The sequence below is a fragment of the Bombina bombina genome, chromosome 5 (assembly GCF_027579735.1).
Source record: "Bombina bombina isolate aBomBom1 chromosome 5, aBomBom1.pri, whole genome shotgun sequence".
NCBI classification, from domain to species: domain Eukaryota; kingdom Metazoa; phylum Chordata; class Amphibia; order Anura; family Bombinatoridae; genus Bombina; species Bombina bombina.
This window is the reverse complement of record NC_069503.1, coordinates 723,922,190-723,938,816: the sequence shown is the minus strand read 5'-3', so window position 1 is coordinate 723,938,816 and position 16,627 is coordinate 723,922,190. Positions and strand designations below refer to the sequence as shown.

Here is a 16,627-nt window from a genome sequence, read left to right as displayed (position 1 = left end):
AGCTAGTGACGTATGGGATATACATTCCTACCAGGAGGGGCAAAGTTTCCCAAACCTCAAAATGCCTATAAATACACCCCTCACCACACCCACAATTCAGTTTAACGAATAGCCAAGAAGTGGGGTGATAAAAAAGTGTGAAAGCATATAAAATAAGGAATTGGAATAATTGTGCTTTATACAAAATCATAACCACCACAAAAAAAGGGCGGGCCTCATGGACTCTTGCTAATATGAAAGAAATGAATTTATCAGGTAAGTTCTTACATAAATTATGTTTTCTTTCATGTAATTAGCAAGAGTCCATGAGCTAGTGACGTATGGGATAATGACTACCCAAGAAGTGGATCTTTCCACACAAGAGTCACTAGAGAGGGAGGGATAAAATAAAGACAGCCAATTCCTGCTGAAAATAATCCACACCCAAAATAAAGTTTAACGAAAAACATAAGCAGAAGATTCAAACTGAAACCGCTGCCTGAAGTACTTTTCTACCAAAAACTGCTTCAGAAGAAGAAAATACATCAAAATGGTAGAATTTAGTAAAAGTATGCAAAGAGGACCAAGTCGCTGCTTTGCAGATCTGGTCAACCGAAGCTTCATTCCTAAACGCCCAGGAAGTAGAAACTGACCTAGTAGAATGAGCTGTAATTCTCTGAGGCGGAGTTTTACCCGACTCAACATAGGCAAGATGAATTAAAGATTTCAACCAAGATGCCAAAGAAATGGCAGAAGCTTTCTGGCCTTTTCTAGAACCGGAAAAGATAACAAATAGACTAGAAGTCTTACGAAAAGATTTCGTAGCTTCAACATAATATTTCAAAGCTCTAACAACATCCAAAGAATGCAACGATTTCTCCTTAGAATTCTTAGGATTAGGACATAATGAAGGAACCACAATTTCTCTACTAATGTTGTTGGAATTCACAACTTTAGGTAAAAATTCAAAAGAAGTTCGCAACACCGCCTTATCCTGATGAAAAATCAGAAAAGGAGACTCACAAGAAAGAGCAGATAATTCAGAAACTCTTCTGGCAGAAGAGATGGCCAAAAGGAACAAAACTTTCCAAGAAAGTAATTTAATGTCCAATGAATGCATAGGTTCAAACGGAGGAGCTTGAAGAGCTCCCAGAACCAAATTCAAACTCCAAGGAGGAGAAATTGACTTAATGACAGGTTTTATACGAACCAAAGCTTGTACAAAACAATGAATATCAGGAAGAATAGCAATCTTTCTGTGAAAAAGAACAGAAAGAGCAGAGATTTGTCCTTTCAAAGAACTTGCGGACAAACCTTCATCTAAACCATCCTGAAGGAACTGTAAAATTCTCGGTATTCTAAAAGAATGCCAGGAAAAATGATGAGAAAGACACCAAGAAATATAAGTCTTCCAGACTCTATAATATATCTCTCGAGATACAGATTTACGAGCCTGTAACATAGTATTAATCACAGAGTCAGAGAAACCTCTTTGACCAAGAATCAAGCGTTCAATCTCCACACCTTTAAATTTAAGGATTTCAGATCCTGATGGAAAAAAGGACCTTGTGACAGAAGGTCTGGTCTTAACGGAAGAGTCCACGGTTGGCAAGAGGCCATCCGGACAAGATCCGCATACCAAAACCTGTGAGGCCATGCCGGAGCTACCAGCAGAACAAACGAGCATTCCTTCAGAATCTTGGAGATTACTCTTGGAAGAAGAACTAGAGGCGGAAAGATATAGGCAGGATGATACCTCCAAGGAAGTGATAATGCATCCACTGCCTCCGCCTGAGGATCCCGGGATCTGGACAGATACCTGGGAAGTTTCTTGTTTAGATGGGACGCCATCAGATCTATTTCTGGAAGTTCCCACATTTGAACAATCTGAAGAAATACCTCTGGGTGAAGAGACCATTCGCCCGGATGCAACGTTTGGCGACTGAGATAATCCGCTTCCCAATTGTCTACACCTGGGATATGAACCGCAGAGATTAGACAGGAGCTGGATTCCGCCCAAACCAAAATTCAAGATACTTCTTTCATAGCCAGAGGACTGTGAGTCCCTCCTTGATGATTGATGTATGCCACAGTTGTGACATTGTCTGTCTGAAAACAAATGAACGATTCTCTCTTCAGAAGAGGCCAAAACTGAAGAGCTCTGAAAATTGCACGGAGTTCCAAAATATTGATCGGTAATCTCACCTCCTGAGATTCCCAAACTCCTTGTGCCGTCAGAGATCCCCACACAGCTCCCCAACCTGTGAGACTTGCATCTGTTGAAATTACAGTCCAGGTCGGAAGCACAAAAGAAGCCCCCTGAATTAAACGATGGTGATCTGTCCACCATGTTAGAGAGTGTCGAACAATCGGTTTTAAAGATATTAATTGAGATATCTTCGTGTAATCCTTGCACCATTGCTTCAGCATACAGAGCTGAAGAGGTCGCATGTGAAAACGAGCAAAGGGGATCGCGTCCGATGCAGCAGTCATAAGACCTAGAATTTCCATGCATAAGGCTACCGAAGGGAATGATTGTGACTGAAGGTTTCGACAAGCTGTAATCAACTTTAGACGTCTCTTGTCTGTTAAAGACAGAGTCATGGACACTGAATCCATCTGGAAACCCAGAAAGGTTACCCTTGTCTGAGGAATCAAAGAACTTTTTGGGAAATTGATCCTCCAACCATGATCTTGAAGAAACAACACAAGTCGATTCGTATGAGATTCTGCTAAATGTAAAGACTGAGCAAGTACCAAGATATCGTCCAAATAAGGAAATACCACAATACCCTGTTCTCTGATTACAGACAGCAGGGCACCGAGAACCTTTGTAAAAATTCTTGGAGCTGTAGCTAGGCCAAACGGCAGAGCCACAAACTGGTAATGCTTGTCCAGAAACGAGACTCTCAGGAATTGATAATGATCTGGATGAATCGGAATATGCAGATATGCATCCTGTAAATCTATTGTGGACATATAATTCCCTTGCTGAACAAAAGGTAAGATAGTCCTTACAGTTACCATCTTGAACGTTGGTATCCTTACATAACGATTCAATATTTTTAGATCCAGAACTGGTCTGAAAGAATTCTCCTTCTTTGGTACAATGAAGAGATTTGAATAAAACCCCATCCCCTGTTCCGGAACTGGAACTGGCATAATTACTCCAGTCAACTCTAGATCTGAAACACATTTCAGAAATGCTTGAGCTTTTACTGGATTTACTGGGACACGGGAAAGAAAAAATCTCTTTGCAGGAGGTCTCAACTTGAAACCAATTCTGTACCCTTCTGAAACAATGCTCTGAATCCAAAGATTGTGAACAGAATTGATCCAAATTTCCTTGAAAAAAACGTAACCTGCCCCCTACCAGCTGAGCTGGAATGAGGGCCGCACCTTCATGTGGACTTAGAAGCAGGCTTTGCCTTTCTAGCTGGCTTGGATTTATTCCAAACTGGAGATGGTCTCCAAACTGAAACTGTTCCTGAGGATGAAGGATCAGGCTTTTGTTCTTTGTTGAAACGAAAGGAACGAAAACGATTATTAGCCCTGTTTTTACCTTTAGATTTTTTATCCTGTGGTAAAAAAGTTCCTTTCCCACCAGTAACAGTTGAAATAATGGAATCCAACTGAGAACCAAATAATTTGTTACCCTGGAAAGAAATGGAAAGTAAAGTTGATTTAGAAGCCATATCAGCATTCCAAGTTTTAAGCCATAAAGCTCTTCTAGCTAAAATAGCTAGAGACATAAACCTGACATCAACTCTGATAATATCAAAAATGGCATCACAGATAAAATTATTAGCATGTTGAAGAAGAATAATAATATCATGAGAATCACGATGTGTTACTTGTTGCGCTAAAGTTTCCAACCAAAAAGTTGAAGCTGCAGCAACATCAGCCAAAGATATAGCAGGTCTAAGAAGATTACCTGAACACAGATAAGCTTTTCTTAGAAAGGACTCAATTTTCCTATCTAGAGGATCCTTAAACGAAGTACCATCTGACGTAGGAATAGTAGTACGTTTAGCAAGGGTAGAAATAGCCCCATCAACTTTAGGGATCTTGTCCCAAAATTCTAATCTGTCAGACGGCACAGGATATAATTGCTTAAAACGTTTAGAAGGAGTAAATGAATTACCCAAATTATCCCATTCTTTGGAAATTACTGCAGAAATAGCATCAGGGACAGGAAAAACTTCTGGAATAACTACAGGAGATTTAAAAACCTTATTTAAACGTTTAGATTTAGTATCAAGAGGACCAGAATCCTCTATTTCTAAAGCAATTAGGACTTCTTTAAGTAAAGAACGAATAAATTCCATTTTAAATAAATATGAAGATTTATCAGCATCAACCTCTGAGACAGAATCCTCTGAACCAGAGGAATCATCAGAATCAGAATGATGATGTTCAGTTAAAAATTCATCTGTAGGGAGAGAAGTTTTAAAAGATTTTTTACGTTTACTAGAAGGAGAAATAACAGACATAGCCTTCTTTAAGGATTCAGAAACAAAATCTCTTATATTATCAGGAACATTCTGCACCTTAGATGTTGAAGGAACTGCAACAGGCAATGGTACTTCACTAAAGGAAATATTATCTGCTTTAACAAGTTTGTCATGACAATCAATACAAACAACAGCTGGAGAAATAGCTACCAAAAGTTTACAGCAGATACACTTAGCTTTGGTAGATTCAGCACTTGACAGCGATTTTCCTGTAGTATCTTCTGACTCAGATGCAACGTGAGACATCTTGCAATATGTAAGAGAAAAAACAACATATATATAAAGCAAAATTGATCAAATTCCTTAAATGACCGTTTCAGGAATGGGAAAAAATGCCAAAGAACAAGCTTCTAGCAACCAGAAGCAATAAAAAATGAGACTTAAATAATGTGGAGACAAAAGTGACGCCCATATTTTTTCGCGCCAAATAAGACGCCCACATTATTTGGCGCCTAAATGCTTTTTGGCGCCAAAAATGACGCCACATCCGGAACGCCAACATTTTTGGCGCAAAATAACGTCAAAAAATGACGCAACTTCCGGCGACACGTATGACGCCGGAAACGGAAATAGAATTTTTGCGCCAAAAAAGTCCGCGCCAAGAATGACGCAATAAAATGAAGCATTTTCAGCCCCCGCGAGCCTAACAGCCCACAGGGAAAAAGTCAAATTTTAAGGTAAGAAAAATGTTAAAATGCATTATCCCAAATATGAAACTGACTGTCTGAAAATAAGGAAAGTTGAACATTCTGAGTCAAGGCAAATAAATGTTTGAATACATATATTTAGAACTTTATAAACAAAGTGCCCAACCATAGCTAGGAGTGTCACAGAAAATAAGACTTACTTACCCCAGGACACTCATCTACATATAGTAGATAGCCAAACCAGTACTGAAACGAGAATCAGCAGAGGTAATGGTATATATAAGAGTATATCGTCGATCTGAAAAGGGAGGTAAGAGATGAATCTCTACGACCGATAACAGAGAACCTATGAAATAGACCCCTTAGAAGGAGATCACTGCATTCAAATAGGCAATACTCCTCACATCCCTCTGACATTCACTGCACGCTGAGAGGAAAACCGGGCTCCAACTTGCTGCGGAGCGCATATCAACGTAGAATCTAGCACAAACTTACTTCACCACCTCCATCGGAGGCAAAGTTTGTAAAAACTGAATTGTGGGTGTGGTGAGGGGTGTATTTATAGGCATTTTGAGGTTTGGGAAACTTTGCCCCTCCTGGTAGGAATGTATATCCCATACGTCACTAGCTCATGGACTCTTGCTAATTACATGAAAGAAAAGGCATTATCTATCTTTTTAAACAATAACAATTTTGGTGTTGACTGTCCCTTTAAAGCCTCCCAACATTAGCATGAAATGTCTGGGAGCAAAGGGTTAAGTGTTATGTACAATGAAACTTGGAGTGTTAGTTTTGTGGCTGACAAAATGGCATACACAACACTGCAAATGCAGTCAGTAGAAAGATGGTAAAATGCTCAGTTAAATGTATTTCATTCCCATAAAATGTTTAATTATGCATACTAAAAAAAATTGCAATTTACTTTTATTATGTTTTCCCAACTTTAAAACGTATTTTGTATACATTGCGGATATATACTATGCATGTCCAAAACAATTATCAATACGGTGTCCCCTTTACACTCGGTGCAACATACAAAGCTAGTAGGGAAAATCTTCACCTGTTTTCTTAAGTCCTGAGCCGATCTAAGATGACTGTGGTGGTTATTAGCAGCGAGCCCTTTGGCAGAGGGGCCCGTGTGTGAAGCAGGCCGATGGTTAGCAGCAGTGCACTCTCTTCGGCTCTCAGATTTCTTGTAACGGTGCCTTTCTTTCCCTGGGGTGGCCTCTTTGCTTCTGTGTTTGTGGGAAGATTCCTTCTCCTTCGACCCATTAAAAACTATAAAAAATAAATAAAATAATCAGTAACAAAAAGGAGTACTGTGTCTGTCTGTAGATTGTAAGTTATTTGGAGAAAAGCCCTCCTCCTCTTCTATTCATTTTGTCTGTTTTATTTATCTGTATTTTTCTTTTTTTGGCCATGAATCGGCCACCCATATTCATGTACTCAGCACTACAGAAATTGGCCAGCACTTTACAAATTAATTATAATAATGAAAAAATATGTTTAATTACAAAAAGAATAAGTACAATTAAGTCTGGATTCTACATTTCTGTTCTTTCTATCGCATGATTAATACAAATCCTTCTTAAATGTTGATGCAGGTCATTGTCTTCACTCGGCTTTTAGGAACATATCAAGCAGAAATATAGATCAAATCTCAATGTACTAAAATAACAAGAAGCAATAAGAGCATTCTCTAATGTGCTAGAGCATCTTCTTATTACAAAATAACTTGAACAGGAACACAACAGTGGGTTTAAACACAGTGTTGTTGGCTCCATACCAGCAATGCACTGCTGGTTCCATAGCTGAACATAGCTGCTGAACCAATTAAGGATAGTATGTGTGTAGCTTACTGGGACTAATACAACCAACTATACTGGTTGTTCTTAGCTCAGGGTCGGGAGTACATTGCCAATGCAGAGCAGACTTAATCTATGTGTTTTTCCTCCTGGTGTGTATTAAATTGTTAAACATTCAAAAATGTATTGCTCTATATATAATGCAAAAGAATAAGGGTTTGTGGTCCTAGAAGGGAGGAAATATCTTTTGGATAACCTTGTTGTACACAATGGTTTAATTAGGTCACTATCCAAAAGTGTGCTTTAGCATTATAATGTACAAATATACACAAAAACCTATGATAGATAGGTTAAAAAAAAGGAAAATGCTATTTAGCACGTGAATTGGTTTTAATAAGACTTAGCGTTTTTTAATTTTAATTTTTAATTAAATTTATTAATAAACGCTGTCTTATTAAAAACCAATTCATGTGCTAAATTGAAATAACACTCATGATGAACAGATACTGCAGTTAAGCCTTTGTCAAAAATAATTTGTATCCAAACTGTGTAAGACATAGGCAATTAGATCCGTATACACATAGAATACTAACATCATTCACTTGCAAAGTATTAGGCAAATTGTGAGTAAAAAAAAAATGTAAAAAAAAAATTTCAGACTTGGATGCATAAGGTGACGCGAGAGAGGGTCGGAGGTATTTCGTTCTCTCTGTGAATACTGATGCATCCAGGTCTGATTTTTTACAAATAAATGTTTCGTTTTACTCACAATTTGCCTGATACTTTGGAAGTGAATGATGTTAGTATTCTATGTGTACACGGATATAATTGCCTATGTATGACACAGTTTGCATATAAATGCTTTTTGACAACGGCCTAACAGCAGTATCTGTTCATCGTGAGGGTTATTTGTATTAAATTGTTTACAAGTAGCCCCTTTACCCTTATTTCCGCATTTGAAATAGCTGTTTTATCCCCACCTATATGAAAGTTTCTATACTGAATTCTACGCTATTGTCAAGCCTAAGTAAACACAGCCAGCAGAAGAAATTACACTCCTAGTGAAGTGCAGGATAGTTAAGTAATAAAATTAATTTCCATTGTTCTCTCTAAGTATTGAACTTGTGTTTACAGATAAATATAAGATAAGGAAGCACGTGTATGTACAAAAAGTGATAACATCTGATATTACCTGCAAGCTCAACCCATTTTAATAGGTTGTGGTTTAAAAGCACGAAACCTACTAAATCATATACACAAACCTGAAAATGCAATTTCTCATACATTTTATACTCTGCAGCTGGTATAACAAGTAATTGAAAACACATTAAGGAAAAACAATTTTATAGTATACTGGCCCTTTAAGTATAAACTGTTCCTAATACTTATTGGTGAGGGGGCAGAATAAGGATAGCTCCTACCCAGTTTTAGTAATACAAAAGTTTTTGCTTACCTGATAAATTTCTTTCTTTCTTGACACGGTGAGTCCACGGATCATCATCAATTACTGTTGGGAATATCACTCCTGGCCAGCAGGAGGTGGCAAAGAGCACCACAGCAGAGCTGTTAAAGGGCCATAATACCCAAATGTTTAAACACTTGAAAGTGATGCAGCATAGCTGTAAAAAGCTGATTAGAAAATATCACCTGAACATCTCTATGTAAAAAAGAAAGATATTTTACCTCAAAAGTTCCTCAGTAGCCACCTCCCATTGTAAAGGATTTCTAAGCAGCATAATAGTATGTCTGTCCCGGGACAACTGAAAGGATGAGCTTCGTGCACTCTCATATTATTTCACCAATCAGGTAAAGGAAGCTTACTATGAAATCTCATGAGAGTTAAGTCAAATCTCATGAGATCACAGTAAGAGTTCATGACCTCAGCACTGCTGATGCTGATTGGCTGCTGTTCATTTCTTCATGTTTTTATTTTTTTTACCTGCAGCTGGGAACAGCTGAGTATAACTTATTACACAGAACTTACTCTGCTGAGCTGAGGAGAATGTGAGGTAAAATATCTTCCTTTTTTACATAGAGATACTCAGGTGATATTTTCCTGTCAGCTTTTTACAGTTATACTGCATCAGTTTCAAGTGATTTAGCATATGAGTATTATGTCCCTTTAAAGGGACAGTATACACTCATTTTCATATAACTGCATGTAATAGACACTACTATAAAGAATAAGATGCAAAGATACTGATATAAAAATCCAGTATAAAACTGTTTAAAAACTTACTTAGAAGCTGTCAGTTTGGCTCTGTTGAAAAGGTAGCTGGAAAGCCCACTGTAAGTGGTAAATAAGACACTCCCCCCTCCCCCTTCTTTTACATATGAAAAGACCCTTTACACAAACAGGAGCAAGCTGGAGAAGGTAGCTGACAGTATTCACATAAGACTTTGGGGCTTGGTTAGGAGTCTGAAAATCAGAGCAATGTTATTTAAAAATAAGCAAAACTATACATTAAAAAAAAACAACTTTATGGGCTATATAAATAGATCATCTACAAAACATTTATGCAAAGAAAAAATGAGTGTATAATGTCCCTTTAAGTATCACTTCCCTTCCCAAAACTCCCAGTCATTCGACCGAAGGAAAAGGAGAGAAAGGAAACACCACAAGGTGCAGAGGTGTCTGAGGTTTATATAAAAAAAAAACTGTCTGAAAAACAGGGAGGGCCGTGGACTCATTGTGTCAAGAAATAAATAAATTTATCATCAGGTAAGCATAAATTTTGTTTTCTTTCTATTAACACGGTGAGTTCACAGATCATCATCAATTACTGTTGGGAATCAATACCCAAGCTAGAGGACACAGATGATAAGGGAGGGACAAGACAGGTAACCTAAACAGAAAGCACCACTGCTTGAAAAACCTCTCTCCCAAAGGAGCAAAGAAGACCAAGTCGCAGCCTTACAGATCTGATCAACAGTCGTCTCATCTTGAAGGCCCACGAGAAAGACACCGCCCTGGTGGAATGAGCTGTAATTCTCTCAGGAGGCTGCTGTTCAGCTGTCTCATATGCCAAACAAATAATACTTCTCAACCAAAAAGAAAGAGAAGTGGCAGTAGCTTTCTGACCTTTATATGTCCCAGAAAAGCAAACAACCAAAGCAAAGACTGACAAAGTCCTTTGTAGCCAGCAAGTAAATTTTAAGAGCATGCACAATGTTTAAGTTGTGTAATAGACGATCCTTATAAAAAAAAAGGAATTAGGACAAAGTGAAGGAACAACAATTTCCTGATTAATATTCCTGTCCGAAACCACCTTAGGAAGAAAAACCAAATGAAGAACTGCCTTATCCGAATGAAATCTGAGATAAGGAGAATCCCACTGCCAGCCAAGAGTTGAAAACTCTCCGAGCAGAAAACAACATGGAAATAAAGAAAACCTTTCAAGGTAAAATTTAATATCTGCGGAATGCAATGGTGCAACCTGAGCCTGTTGCAAAAACTAAAAAACAAGGAAAGGCTCCAATAGGAACAACTGTCTAAAATACAGGCCTGAGTAACCAGGGCCTGACAAGAAAACAAATCTGGAACATCCGTCAGACACGTGTAACAAGAGAAATGCAGAATACTGACTACGCCAGACCATGACAACCCTTCTCCAGATCTTCCTGGAGAAAAGAGAACATCCTAGGATCCTGACTCTACTTTCAAGAGTAACCCTTGGAATCTCCCCCCTAAGGTACTCACGTCATACCCTATGGAAAAATACCAGTAACATGCTTGTGATCCTGAATCAAGGTCACAATGACCACTGCAGAACACCAAACAGAAAGCCTTAGCGAATACAAGTTTGGATGAAGGAAGTACCCAAATCGGAATGTCCTTCAGGAACAACCTTCAGGGAGGAAGAGATTACATCCCAAAGGCTGCATATTAGGACAGCTTGCTGACCTCCAGACCTCAAAATGTACCTAGGAAGCTAGTCGTACTTAGACAAGGGTTAGACCAGGAATAAAAGTAAGGAAAACAGCAATAGTGAGTGTCCGCCCAAGTTCCTCCCAGGGGGTTTATGCAAAACACTGGGGAAAAATTGTCCAACTAGAACCAGATAAACCGGGTTAAGGACAACTGATCAACAGCACATTGCATATTGATCTAAACTCCAAGAGTAATGGATAAACAGACTCCTCCCGAGTCCATAATCCCTAGCTTAAATAGCTGACGACCGTGACACTATCATCCAGGCAGATCTTCAGGGTAAGAACCCTGACTCTCCTGAGAAAGCCTGTCTTCTAAGACAGATTCACCTGGGCCCCATATTACTACCCGAGCATGCGTAACAGTAGAACTCTCGGATGGAACGAGCCAAAGGACGATGTCCAACAAAAAGACCATAAGACCATACCTTAAGCCACTGAAGGCCTAATAGAAATGTATAAAGAGGCCAGATGGAAATTTCGTGATTTTATGACCGCCTGTCAGAAAAAGGTTCAGGGATAGGGAAACTATTATGGTCCCTAAGAAAAACTACTCCTGTAGTTGGAACAAAGAAACTCCTTTCATATTCACTTCTCATCCATGGGAGCGAAAAAAAGACAAGATCCCTGAATGAGAGAGTGTGCTTATTGGAAGGACTGCGCCTGAACCAATATGTTGTCCAGGAAGGGGAGAAGGGTCTAGCTGCAGACTGGAGCTCCACTCTAGACAGGAAACATGTGACCTCCACTCAAAGCTTTTTTTTTTTTTTTAAATCAACTTTAATGTAACAAACAACCTATAGACAATCATTCTAAAAAACAAAACATTTTACAGCTTTCATGTTCTTCTTAATGTGCACTCACAGTGGTTACCTTATAAATGACAATCAGCATAAACCACTGTGAGTGCACATTAAGAAGAATAAGAAAGCTGAACATTTTTTCGTTTTCAGAATGATTGTCTATAGGTTGCTTGTTACATTAAAGTTGATTATAAAAAAAAAAGATTTGAGTGTAGGTCACATGTTTCCTGTCTAGAGTCGGTGGAGGTCACATGTTTCCTGTCTAGAGTGGAGCTCCAGTCTGCAGCTAGACTACTTTGAGGAAGGGCGCCAAACTGAAAATGTTTGACAGAATGACAAAACTCAGGAGCTTGAAGATAAGCATCCTCCAGGTCTATGATCATCACAAATTGACCATCTTACACCAAAGCAAGAATGAAAACCAAAGGATTCCATTTTGAAGGATGGAACACTGAGAAAAAAAACTAGCTGAGACACTTAAAGGGACAGTATACACTCATTTTCATAAAACTGCATGTAATAGACACTACTATAAAGAATAAGATGCACAGATACTGATATAAAAATCCAGTATAAAATTGTTTAAAAACGTACTTAGAAGCTTTCAATTTAGCTCTGTTGAAAAGCCCACTGCAAGTGGGAAATAAGACACTCCCCCACTCCCCCTTCTTTTGCATATGAAAAGACCCTTTACACAAACGGGAGCAAGCTGGAGAAGGTAGCTGACAGTATTCAAATAAAACTTTGGGGCTTGGTTAGGAGTCTGAAAATCAGATCAATGTTATTTAAAAATAAGCAAAATTATAGATTTAAAAAAAAAAAAAAAAAAAAAAAACTTTATGGGCTTTATAAATAGATCATCTACAACACATTAATGCAAAGAAAAATTGAGTGTATAATGGTCCTTTAAGGTCTAAGCTAGGACGAAAAGTTCCCACTTTTCTGGGAACCATGAACAGGCTGAATAAAATCCTAAACCCTGTTGCTATACACGAAACTGTGCTCCCAGGAAAAAAGATCCCAAAAACAATGAAAACACCTCTCTGCTATCTGGTCCGCAGATAAAAAAAAAGATGGAATCTGCACCTGGGAGTAAGGGTTTGATTCTATTTAGAAACCCTGAGGCACTAAGCCCGCTGTCTATCCGGGACATGTCATACCCATGTTTGAAGAAATCCAGAGAGCATCAGCCTCCCAATAGTTCTGTATTGGAGGCAAACCTTTCATCTCTTAGATCAGGATCAAACAAGGTCTTACCCTTGTAAGGAAAACACCAGAAATCTGGGTTCAGAAGAAAAATCTAAAAGGATTTTGAAAATGTGAGGCCTAACTCAAGGGCTTCAGATTATGAAACTGCCTCGCTACACAAAGATCTGCGGGCTAGCGCGGCAAAGCCAGATAACTTCGCACCTAGCTTAATGACTAGCCTGGAAACATCAGACATAAAGGAATTGGCTTAGGAGCCTTAATTCTGTTCTGGTTCTCTTCAAAGGGAACTCCACTCAAATAAAAACAGACAAAGCGACCCATTAATAAGATGCTGCACTTGATACAGAGGCAATACAACCTCCATAAAAGTCTTTAGCTAAATCCATTGATCCTAAAAAGAGCAGCTATCCTCTATAGGGATGCAAATTTTCTAGCCAGAGTAGAAAATGCCTCTTGCTATCTGGTCCGCCTTAAGGCACCGTGTCCTGGCTAAATCTTCTTTAAGAAGACAGGGAAACGAAAACCCGGACTTCTCTCATTCCTGGATAAAAACTCCAAGCATGGACTGGAACAGGAAACATATCCACAGAGAAGAAACATCAAGCAACTATGAAGTTGACGAAACTCTGTGGGGTTGACAACGATAGGCGTATTGAAGTCGCCCGTAAAAGCCAAAAACCTCCTTTAACCATACACGAAGGTGAATAAGCTTAAATCTGAAGAATACTACTTCAGCATCAGATAAAGGAAATGTACTGTCTGAATCTGAGATTTCACCCTCAGAGACTACCGAAGTATCCTCATCATATCTATGAGGAAAGACAACCTGTGTAGCAGCAAGCGGACAGAACCCTACTATCTGAATTTTTAATTTTCCTCTTGCGATATCCCTTATGATAGGAAAATCAGACCATGCCACAGGAACCGCAGGAGATACCTGGGCAGAAATTTCTGTAGGCAAAAAACTCCTCTAGGAGATTTAGTGAGGAACTGCAGGCACTGCATGTGATGCCATAGTGGCTAGGGACGTTACAGGAGAAAGCTGTGGCACCACCTAAACAGCATCATCCTGGGAGACAATGGGCTCAGAAGCAATGCTCTCTCTCTATCTCCAGAGATAAGTGAAAACATGGCTTAACAAAGTATTGTATATTGTTTGCCCCAAATAAGAAGAACAAACCAACAATCCACGTTCACTGCTTGCGCCTTCCAAAGGTAAGCCAGCATGAAGAAAACAACAAAGCCCTTTTCTAAAAGAACACAAGGCAAGGAAAGAAATATTTAAAAACTTGAAAAGTTAAAATTGTCCCTTAGGTAAGTTAGCTGACACTTAATAAAAAACTGTAATAAAATAAAATGCATAGAGAAAACAATTTGTGCCTAACAACCAACATGAATGTCAGAATATGTCATTATAGAAATAAAAAGATATTCTTTATTCAATAATGAACTGTCACTTTAAAAAAGTAAAGTTAGTGAGCACAAACACAGCGCACAAAAAATAAAGCCAACCTACACCCCAGACTGACTGAGGTGTCTAAACTATATTCCTGGAAACAAAACGACAAGTTCTGCTATTCAACCTAATGAATAAATGCCGCGAGGAAGAAGCCGTTTCACCTGTCAAAATGGAAAACTGAACACGCCAACTAAATCCTAACACTATGCAAGCGCACGCTCCACGTAGTCTGCGTACTGCAGAGACATACCCGCCACAGAAATGTATAATGGCGGAGGACTGTATCGCTCTAAAGGATTTCCACAAAACGTGTGTCAAAAAGAATACATGCATTAAACTGGTTCTGCATACTGCAGAGTCCTTCCTGTCACAGAAATGTATTAATGGCGGAGGACCGTAGCGCTCCATAGGATTCTCACAATACATGTGTGCTGCCGACCCTATCCAGGCATAAGTGACAAACAGAATAAATAACCTTTACTCTGCATACTGCAGAATCCTTCCTGCCACAGAAATGTGTAATGGCGGAGGATCGTGCCGACAATTAAAAATGCATTGCAAAGCATTGTATAATTAAAAAGTTAGCAAAACTAACAGCTCATCCACCATAAGGAGACTGAAGACTGTTACTGTTAAACTTATACGGAGCATAACGTCTATAATATTTCGTAGCATATAATACCACAAACAAGCCATGACTCAAACAAAAGCTTGCTCGGCCCACACTAAGAAAAGGTATATACCTCCATTCCTTGAAGGTAATAACCCTGTCTCCAGTCACATTAGAAGAAGTGCCCGCTCCCCTGCCTTGAAATATCCTGATACAGAATATAAATATGTTCCATAATAATGCAGAGTTCTTAAGTGCCCATCTTGCTAGAAGAACAAAAGGCACTTACCTGCATCTAGCTGTCCGGCAGGAGGACAGTCAATCCGGCGTGAGAGGATGCCACTCCTCACAGGGGCCTTCTATACTCTGGGCAGCAATTATGTTAGGGAAAAACACAGCAAGGACCACAATACAAGTTCCCAACTGCTTTAAAGCCAACACTGCCCTACTGAAGAAAATAAACTTGGGGTACAGCTACACCCAAACTTGAGAGGGAAGTCAGAGTAAGCCTACTCTGGCCTTCAAAATAAAAAAAATTAGCTTGAAGAGAAATTAATCCAATTTTCATCAGACACTAAACACTTCACCTCCTCCTTGCACTGAAGGCAAAGAGAATGACTGGGGGTTGTTGGAAAGGAAGTGATACTTAACAGCTCTGCTGTGGTGCTCTTTGCCTCCTCCTGCTGGCCAGGAGTCATAGTCCCAAAAGTAATTGATGATGATCTGTGGACTCACCGTGTCATTAGAAAGAAAACATCCATTGTGAATTCACTTTCAGAATTGAAAAAAAAAAAGAAAATTTATGGTTACCTGATAAATTTATTTCTTTTTTGACACGATGAGTCCATGGATCATCTTAATTACTAATGGGATATTCACCTCCTGGTCAGCAGGAGGAGGCAAAGAGCACCACAGCAGAGCTGTTAAATCGCTCCTCCCCTCCCTCCCACTCCAGTCATTCGACCGAAGTTAGGAAGAGAAAGGAAAAGCCAAGGTGCAGAGGTGTCTGAAGTTTACAATAACCCACAACCTGTCTAAAAACACAGGGCAGGCCGTGGACTCATCGTGTCAAAAAATAAATAAATTTATCAGGTAAGCATAAATTTTCTTTTCTTTTTTAAGACACAATGAGTCCATGGATCATCTTAATTACTAATGGGAATCAATACCCAAGCTAGAGTACACAGATGATACGGGAGGGACAAGACAGGGAACCTAAACGGAAGGCACCACTGCTTGAAAAACCTTTCCCTCTTCCTATCACTAACGTAGGCAAAGAGAATGACTGGAGTGGGGGGAGGGGAGGAGCTATTTAACAGCTCTGCTGTAGTGCTCTTTGCCTCCTCCTGCTGACCAGGAGGTGAATATCCCATTAGTAATAAAGATGATCCGTGGACTCATCGTGTCTTAAAAAAGAAAAGAAGGGGCATTGCCTGATGATAATCCATATGGTGGGTATTGAGCCAGAGTGTTATTAACTAAAAAATACAAAACTCTGATGCATCTGGGCACTTTGCCACAGCAAGTGTGTTACATAGTGCCACTTGAACCATAATATACTCTGTGTACACACAAACATAATATATATATATATATATATATATATATATATATATATATATATATATATATATATATATATTTTGATGCACACATTTTTTTGTCTAAAAA

At 39.0% G+C, this 16,627-nt stretch overlaps 1 protein-coding gene across 1 annotated transcript in view; it reads right to left on the bottom strand.

Annotated features, from left to right (window-relative positions):
- Nucleotides 1-16,627, bottom strand: part of JARID2 (jumonji and AT-rich interaction domain containing 2) — a 690,587-nt gene that overhangs the window by 196,846 nt on the left and 477,114 nt on the right. The window contains 1 exon segment of the mRNA XM_053714761.1: nt 6,201-6,418. Within this exon segment, the coding sequence (XP_053570736.1) occupies nt 6,201-6,418 (218 nt within the window).